The sequence below is a fragment of the Manacus vitellinus genome, unplaced genomic scaffold (assembly GCF_001715985.3).
Source record: "Manacus vitellinus isolate BGI_N305 unplaced genomic scaffold, ASM171598v3 scaffold_7_pilon, whole genome shotgun sequence".
NCBI classification, from domain to species: Eukaryota; Metazoa; Chordata; class Aves; order Passeriformes; family Pipridae; genus Manacus; species Manacus vitellinus.
In genome coordinates, this window is record NW_021940813.1 from 24096226 (window position 1) to 24105056 (window position 8831).

The 8831-nt window shown below is 38.2% G+C and overlaps 1 protein-coding gene across 2 annotated transcripts; it reads right to left on the reverse strand.

The window, feature by feature from the left end:
• Positions 1–1141: 1141 nt before the first annotated feature.
• On the reverse strand, positions 1142–7403 carry SULT1C4 (sulfotransferase family 1C member 4). 2 transcript variants are annotated; one of them, XM_018083985.1, is made up of 9 exons: positions 7323–7403; positions 6965–7043; positions 6431–6488; positions 4500–4637; positions 3806–3903; positions 3357–3483; positions 2006–2100; positions 1621–1801; positions 1142–1465 (listed from the first exon to the last, which is right to left on the reverse strand). In XM_018083985.1, the coding sequence occupies exons 3-9, from the start codon at positions 6465–6467 to the stop codon at positions 1353–1355; spliced, it is 789 nt and encodes a 262-aa protein (XP_017939474.1). In that variant the 5' UTR covers positions 6468–6488; positions 6965–7043; positions 7323–7403; the 3' UTR covers positions 1142–1352. The 2 variants fall into 2 exon arrangements, with proteins under 2 accessions (XP_017939474.1, XP_008920397.1); XM_008922149.2 differs by having other exon boundaries at positions 6311–6488.
• Between the last annotated feature and the right edge of the window lie 1428 nt (positions 7404–8831).

Consider the following 8831-nt stretch of genomic DNA (forward strand, 5'->3'; position numbering starts at 1 on the left):
TGTATTAAATGCGTGTTTCTGGTTTCAGTAATTCCTTCATTTTTGGGGGAAACTCAGTGAGGAGGGAACTGCCAATGTAACTTCCGCATTTAACGTGAAGCCTTTCGTTTGTTCTCAAACTTGATGCAAGATTATTGCTGCCCTTTAGAGGACTGCGTTTATTTTAGATATTTGGATTAAGCAGGTTGCCTGAAATGGATTGTGCATGTTGACATGGGCCAAAGAGAAAATATCCCCAGCAAGCATTTTTTGTGTTAAACTAGACTAAATGAGACTAAGAGAATATTTTCCTTCAGATTCTGTAGTCTACATTGTGTTCCCTCTGACATTCAGAGTGCAAACCCAGTTAAGCGGGAACTGTTTGGGGCCTTTCTTATGTGCCAAGCTCAATGGTGGCACTTTAAAACCAAAAGTGGATTGGTAACAGTTGTTTATAATTAACTGGTTATGAACTGCTTTAGTTAATTTTGCACAAGCTCAAAGCATGTATATAGTGGTGGTACTAATGCTAAAGAGAACTGGTTTTTATTTCCTAATATCAATCAGGTCCTATTGCAACTAAGAACCCTCAATGGGATGTTTCTATATTTGATTAAGAGTGGACTAAAGGAGGAGGAAATAATGTGATACAACAGTGAAGATGGAGATGTTATATGCAGCACTGACTCTTGACCTGGTTTGTACCAACTTTCAGAATTCTCTGAATGTTAGCAGAAGAATATGATATCCAGTTGAGAAGGCAAATGTGAGAAAAGCCTCTTCTCTTAATGCAGTAAGGGCTGCTGTCTCTACAGCTGGGTTGTAAATAAATGCCTCTATGTAGCCCTTTAGCCAATTTGATCAAAGGAAGTAAGGGGTGTTCGCTGTTTTTGGAGACGTTGCTTTCATCTCAACAGCATTTATGATGTCCACCTTAAAATGAGAGAAAAGGAAATTTATTCTACTTTATGCTGTTCTGTTGCCCTCTTTATAAGTGATCACCTTTAAATTTGTTTGGTTTTATTTGTTGATTAATGTTTGTACAATCTGGTGCGCTCTTTTAACACCCTTTTTTCCTATTGGTTCCTAGTTTCTGTTAGAGTTTGATTTGAAAATGCCAGCAATTTCAGCTGCAGTTTTATAAAGACAGAAGTTCAAAGCATGTGTGAAATATTTTTATTAATGCTGAAAGTTACTGTGGGAGGAATGAATAAGAAGTATCCAGTGGAATTATTTTTTTCAGGGAGACTTAAACTTTGGCATAATCAGTGGAGTGTGAAGAGAGATGGAAATCCTAGGGACACTGGCATTTTGTGAAGGCAAAATATATAACATGGAAAAGGCTGAAGATCATTAATTCCCATTGCAAATAATCACAATTCCATGCGGAAAACAAGAGAGGTATCAGACATTTTCCTCTTATAATCTTCATCAAATTTCTCATTCTGTGCCACAGTGAAATGATTCTTCCAGTCTGCAACAACCCCTAAGAAACAGCAAAGCAAAAAAAGAAAAATGATTAATTTACCAGTATTTCCTGAAGCCAATTATCCACAATTCACTAGATACTTGTACTTCAAGGTTTATTTCAAAACAGAATGAAAACCAAAAAGAGTTGATTTAAGTAACAAACCTCAGTACCTTTTCTCATGAATGGGGAAATGGAGTGATCCATTATTCCCTGAAAATCTTTAGTGTAGTTTGCCATGGGATTTTCCTTCATTACCTCAAACGAGGTATTATGGACTATCTTGTTTAGAACCTCCTGACTCAAGTCCTTCTCCAGGAACTTCGCAATCTTCTGAATTTCTCGCTTTGGATTCTGCAGAGACAATGACGTGGGATAAGATATAGAGCCAGGAAAAGAAAAGAAGTCAAACATAGTGTTAAAGCTGCAATTCTCAGACTGAAAAGATCAGGTCGTCATAAGGTTTACTGATACAGCTGTCATTATAATACAAAACTATCTTGTAGGCAGTATCTACTAGACTTCTGGATTTCAGAGCTCTATAAACATGCCTTTTACCTCCTTCATATCTTCATAGAAGAGGTAGAGAATACGGTGCTTATCTTTGGCCTTCCACCATCCTTTTACGTGGTCATACCAGGAACCCCAGAGCACTGAAAAAGAAGTAACATCAAAAGCAGCTATAAATGCCCTAACTGTCTTTAACATACGTGGCATACATGGTTCCCTTATGACCAATGCCTGGGAATTTACCATCTGGTTTTAAATTACTGTGGCTATGACTGCTGTGCTCTGTGCTTATCACAGCATTTGTGCTATTAATCCCTCTAGTGTATGGATGCTCAGAGCAGGATCCATGTGTAACTTTAGAGGGCAACAAATGCAGATTCTTACTCCTGAATGAAAAATCCAGGCTGCCTTTGCAGTCAGTGGAAAGAAACAGACATTTCCAGTGATTCATCTCATCAGCTGGACAAGGCTGGTCTTGACTGGCCCTACTTTGAGCAAGGGTTTGGACCAGATGGACACTGAAAGTGCCTTCCAGCTTGTATTATTCTGTGATTCTAACTGGTTTAAATATTTGGTATTCTATCAGAAGTGCCTGTTTCTCTCCAGCAAGTATCAAGATGATCAGCTAGGACAGAGGTAGCTAATCAGTCTTCTAGATGTCTGCACTGGGACAAATGGCTCTCAAGCTGAGCTTGTCAAACACCAGACACAAGGTGATTGTGTTTAGACATGAAACTCTCATGCTGGTCCAGACAGTGCTATTTCTAGGCCTACATGGTGGCAAAAATATTAAGGACCTAAGGAAGTTTTAATGACCCAAACTGTAAACTGCCACTCACCTGACCATTCTTGGATATTCTGTGATATGGGCATCTCTTTTAGAAAAGGAAGAATCAGCTTCTGGGGTTGCTTGCCCTTAGTAAGATAACTGTCTTTTCTTCATATGCCCTATTTTTAGATAGATTAATTTATGTAAAAATACTTCTGTATCTAAAATTCCCACTGCACATTTCTAACAAAATTAACCCTTAGTTTCTTGTATATCGTGTTAGAATAAACCTAATTAAACCGCCGTTCCTTTTCAGCTGACTTGTTTTAAAGTCAGAGAGAAGAGATTAAGACTGAAAATCATCATATAGGTTTCTGAAAGATCACAGAATAAAGAGTAGTGGTTGGGTGTTTTTTTCCCCCAAATGGGAGTGTAAAGATAGATTTAATAATCCCTTAGGTACTAATAAAAACCTGTGAATGAAGATAAATTATGACTGAAACATCTTCAGTAGATATCATTCCACAGAGTGAAATCAGCACTAGATATCAATAGCTGAAATAAATAAATCATTACAATGCATTTTTAAAATTAACAAAATCACTTATATAATTGATTTCAGTTCATCACCTTGTCCAGACATGAATTTCTCCACAAACTCCTCCCAGGTTCCTGGCTCAGGCATAGCCTTGTTCATTCTGTGGAAGTGGTAGTATGACACCATATTGTCTTTTGCATTTCTTGCCACATAGATTATCTTTATTGATTTGAAAAGAGAGAGAGAGAAAAAAATTAACTTGCACATGATTATATAGATATTGAGCATATCCTAAAGTTTTGTCTTGGACCCTGATGACAGTGTTTTAGGAGATATTGCTTTGAAGCTGGCATTTTCTAAAATCCAGCTCAGGTAACTTAGTCATGACTTCTTTAGATTTTCACAGACTTTGCACATTAAAGGGAAAATATGTGTGGGGACATTTAGGTTTTGTGGACACTCTGGAAAATGTATTCTGTCCTAGTTTATGTCACTTTCTTTGCCCATGAAGTAGAGTTGAGTCCAACCTCCTCAGCCTTACCTTACAGTTTTGTTCCCAGATGGAGGGAGGCACCAGCTGCACAGGCAGATGAATTTTTATTGTTCTTGGAGATGGCATGGCATTAGCTAACTCTACACCTGTGGGATATTTAATTATGAGATATGAGTTGTTCTCTCAATTGCACTAGCAATTCTTTGTTATTCTCATACATGTGATTTTGACCATGATTTTTAGCAGTACATCTTGCACCAATCATTCATCTCCAAAGCAGTTACATAACAGTGTAACATAAGCAACATTACATAAGCATCTTTAGTGTTTCTAGGGAAGTTTTTGCCTATATATTCAAGTTAAAAGGGGAAATACTGGTTCATATCTTCTTCTTGCTTTCTTGGGCCCACATCTGACTCGTGCATTCTAAGGGATAATGATGAATACTGATTTATATTTACCCAACCAAAGCTTTTCCTTTGCAATATTTAGTGATCTCCTCCCACTTGTACAGGTAAGAAATTTTTGCTCCTTTCTAGAATACAGGAGTATGACTAGCTGACTAGACTTTCTGGATCGCATGTAAAAAGAAACTAGGGGAATGACTGGATTTTTAGTAGCTATGAGTATAGTTCAGTAACAAAGTAAGTGGGATCTTTCTCAGGAAACTTACCACATCAACATCAAGTTCTTGTTTTGTTTCATTTTGTCTAAAATACAAACCTATTTATGTAATATTCACCTGAGTAACGTTCAGATGGAGGCTCTGCAACAAACCACTCAAGGAAAGGGTGGCGTTTGTAAGTCGTTTCACGTCTACATTTCTCAGTATCTCCATTTTCTTGAATCATATCCACTATCTCCTGTGTCCATGTGGTACCTGAAAATGTCAAGTGTTTAGATATTTCTCTCCAGGATAGCCAGGAGTCTCTTCTTCTAGGGAACTGAAAGCCAGAAGGATGGACTCTACATTAAAGGAGGAAGGAACAGCAGAGAAGATAATGGACAAAGTGGAAAGAGAGGATAATGGGGGGAAAATGCCTAATTAGGAATACAAAGGTAATTCCCAAAGCATAGTTTCAGGGATTCCATTTTACAACAGGCTTCTTCATGCCAAAAGAAATAGCCCCCAACCCCACACCAGTACTGAAAAAAAGCTCTGGGATAAACTCACTATTATTTGGAGGTTGTATTATTTGCAGAGATGAAATGAAACTCCCTCATTCCAATTTTCATACCTCACAAAAATTCAGGTATTTCAACTTTTGTTTTTATTCTAAATTTGAGTGAAAAAATGTAATAGCTGAACTTCAAGCGAGTAAAAATTTCGTACAGTTTGAAAATATAAAACAGTGGCAGTATTTGCAAAGTTTCCGTTTGAACCACTTTAATGAAGATCAGTACATAACACTTCATCTGCCTGAGCAACTGCAAAATCTTGTGTCACAGTGTTGTGTATCTTATGCCTCTTTTCTTTTATAGCTGTGATCACTGTGTTAACCACATCTCCTCTGAGCTATCGTGGCAGGTCAGCTAGAGAACAGGCTGAGGTATAACTTGGAAAGCAATGTGGGCAGGAAATTCAGCTGTTGAGATGCTTGAATTGAGCATCTCTGGCAAATATGACATAACGTCAAATGGACTGCCAACTTTTTTTCAGTTCAATGACCGAGAGGTTTTAATCCAGACTGGCTAAAATAGCGTGGTTTTGTTTTCAGTATGCAGACAATAAATTAAAAGCTTTCTGGTTCTACAAAACTAATGGTGGGGGGTTTTTTGGTGTTTTTTCCCCTACTGAAAAAAAAACAACAAACCCATCCTTAAACATTGTTGTTAATTCTAGTAATTATTTTTTTATGATCATCAAGTGTTCCCGTATCTGTTCCTGAATTTCCTAAACTGTACATGTTTTTATTCATGCGGGATTAATATTGATGCTTGTTATTCAGTTTTTCTGTGTAGTAAGTATAAAGGGTCTGATGAAGGGGAGCAATAGCAGCCAGCCACTGAATAAAATGTCAGATAACTAATATTAATGGTGAGTATTTAATTTTATTGGCTGAAATTATTAAGTGATTTCGGTTATTTCCTTAAAATAATTATTCTATTTTCAGAAACCACACACCAAGTGGTTTCGTTTCGTTTACACACCAAGTAATTCCCCAAATATTATTCATTCCATAATCATGTCAGTCCGTTTCTATTACTTCTTAGTAATGATGACATTTTTCTAGGCATTGTTAAATCATTACATATTGGTGGAAAACTTCCATTGTTGTCATTAATATAAATGTATGTAATCTCAATTAAAGGAAACAGTTAAAGTATAGGTCATTCGACTTTGACCATCTGTACTTCAGTAGTAACAGATTGTTGTTATTTCTGCCAAAGAAGTCAGAAGTTACTAGTCACAGGTGACAAGGCTTCATGTCTTTAAAATGTGTCTGGTTTGGAATTATACAAATATCAGTCACAACAGAAAAAAACCAGTTTTCAATTTCAACAATAAACATCAGCCCAAACTTTTCTATTCTCTTTCCGACATGCACCAACCTGCTTTTGCATAGGTTGCAATGAACACATCGTCAGGTCTGGCTTTGAACTTTTGTACTTGATCCCATGTGATGCCCATTGGTTTTATGAGAGGAACACCTTCTATGTCAAATAACTCACTTCGGGTAATTGTGTCTTTCAGACTCAAATCTTTCATTTTATCCACGACTGTTGAGCACTGCATGAAGAAAGAAAGGCTTGGAATTAACATGGTTGCTCTGAAAAAAACCCTAAATTTACTCATCCATTCTTGAGGTCTCTCTTGTTGACTGAATTTCATGTCCTCTGATTTCTTTGGCCATGATTTGGCCTATCTGGATTCATATATAGACTCCTTAAAGCTGGATCTCATTTTCAGAAATGCTTGGTATATTACCGATAGTTCTCTGTGTCCCTAAAAATCACTCTGTTTACTCAGATACAAAAAAAATAAAAAGCTATTATTCCCATACCAAACATATTTATGTAAAATTGTGACTGTAGATATGAAGCCTTTGAAAGGCAAGAAAAAGAGGTGTGATTCAAAAGAAAGCAGAGCATAACATTTGGCAATGAAATCAGCATACAGGACCCAACCCTTCCTCTGCAGAGAAAATAAATAGAAATTCCTACTAATACCCTTTGTGCTTCATACTCACGAAAATATTTACAGACCTTTTCTGTCTTTTGTTCCTGGATCTTTTCACTCACGGAATTCTCTGCTGTATTTTGAAGTTTATTGCATATAAATAACCTGAAATAAATAGATCATTAACTAAAGGTTGTTAGGCTTTAATTACTTAAATCAATCTGTTTTAGAGTAACTAGTTATTGATTTTTGAATTTCTTTTAAGGAGGCCCCTTCTTAGCCATAACTTTCAGAGCTCCAAATCTGGTCAGAGGAAAGCTCTGCTTAAGGGGAGGCTATAGAACTAATCTCAATTAAAAATATCAGCCAGAAAAGAGAAAAGACATTTCCATCCTAATCGCAAACATTGCTAGACTATTTCCTTTCATTTTCTTGTTTACTTACAGCAATTTCACAGAGATTCGGTTGAGCAAAGCAAGATGTTTGATTGGTGGCTGGGCAATGAATCAAGAAATTAAAAAAAAAAAAGGAAGAAACTTGGCAGAGAATTTTTTCTGCTTAGGTGTCTTCAGTCCTTGGCTGTATGGACAACTACACAGCAAGTTAGATCTTCAGGTATAAGTAGGACGAAAGCTTGGGTGGGTGGAGATTCCATTGTTCCTATCAGTGTGAGGAGAGTGAAGGAGGAAGTGCAGCAGCAGCCAATAGCTGAGCAGTTTTTCTGGAGTGAAATCCTTTTTTGTGAAATCCTTTCTAATCCTGTGAAAGAAAAATACTTTGAATTCTCATCTAAAGTATGATTCATTACTGGCAACAACATTAAATGTTGGTCAGTAGCTCCAGCAAGATTACTTTAATTCATCTCTGTCATTGTCAACAGTCTTGGAATAATTAATTTTTTTCCTAATATCTAACGAAATTGCAAAAGTCACATGTGCACAAGCAAAGGAAAAAAAACCCAAAAGATTTTATTCTGTACTTCCCACCATCAGGTGATGTCCAGCCACTACCCAGGAAGCAGGGGTTCAGCCCACATAGGAGTTGCTCTATGCAAGCCCACTGCACTCATAATTACTAGCATTGTGAGGGCTTTTAAGGGGAAATTATCTCCATCTTGTGGATGTGGCATTCACAACTTCTCTGGACAATCTGTTCTATCCAGTGTCTCACTACCCTCACAGTAAAGAATTTCTTCCTAACAACTAGTGTAAACCTACTCTCTTTCAGTTGGAAACCATTCCCCCTTGTCCTGCCACTACATGCCCTTGTAAGAAGACCCTCTCCATGTTTCTTGTAGGCTCCCTTCAGGTACTGGAAGGCCACAATTAGGTCACCTCAAAGCCTTCTCTTCTCCAGGTTGAATAATCCCAATTCTCTCAGTCTTTCCTTACAGGAAAAGTGCTCCATCTCTCCATCTTTGTGGCCCTCCTCTGGACTTGCTCCACTAGGCTGATGTCGTTCCGGTCCTGGAGCCCCCAGAGCTGGAAACAGTACTTCAGGTGAGGTCTCACCAGAGCAGAGGGGCAGATTCACCTCACTCGATCTGCTGGCCACACTGCTTTTGATGCAGCCCAGAATACAGCTGGTTTTCTGGGCTGCAAGTGCACATTGCCAGCTCATCTCCTCTCATTGCCTCTCATCTGCCAGCACCCCCAAATCCTTCTGGGCAGAGTTGGTCTTGATCTGTTCATCCCCCGACCTGTATTGATGCTTGGAGTTTCCCTGGCCCAGGTGCAGCACCTTGCTCTTGGTTCTGTTAAACCTCATGAGATTCTCATGGGGCCACTTCTTGAGCCTGTCTGGGTCCCTCTGGATGGCATCCTGTCTTTCAAGTGTGACAATTGTACCACTCAGCTTGGTGCCATCTGCAAACTTGCTGAGGGTGCACTCGATCCCTTTGTCTATGTCATTAATGGAGATTATTAAATAACACTTGTCCCAGTACAGATCCCT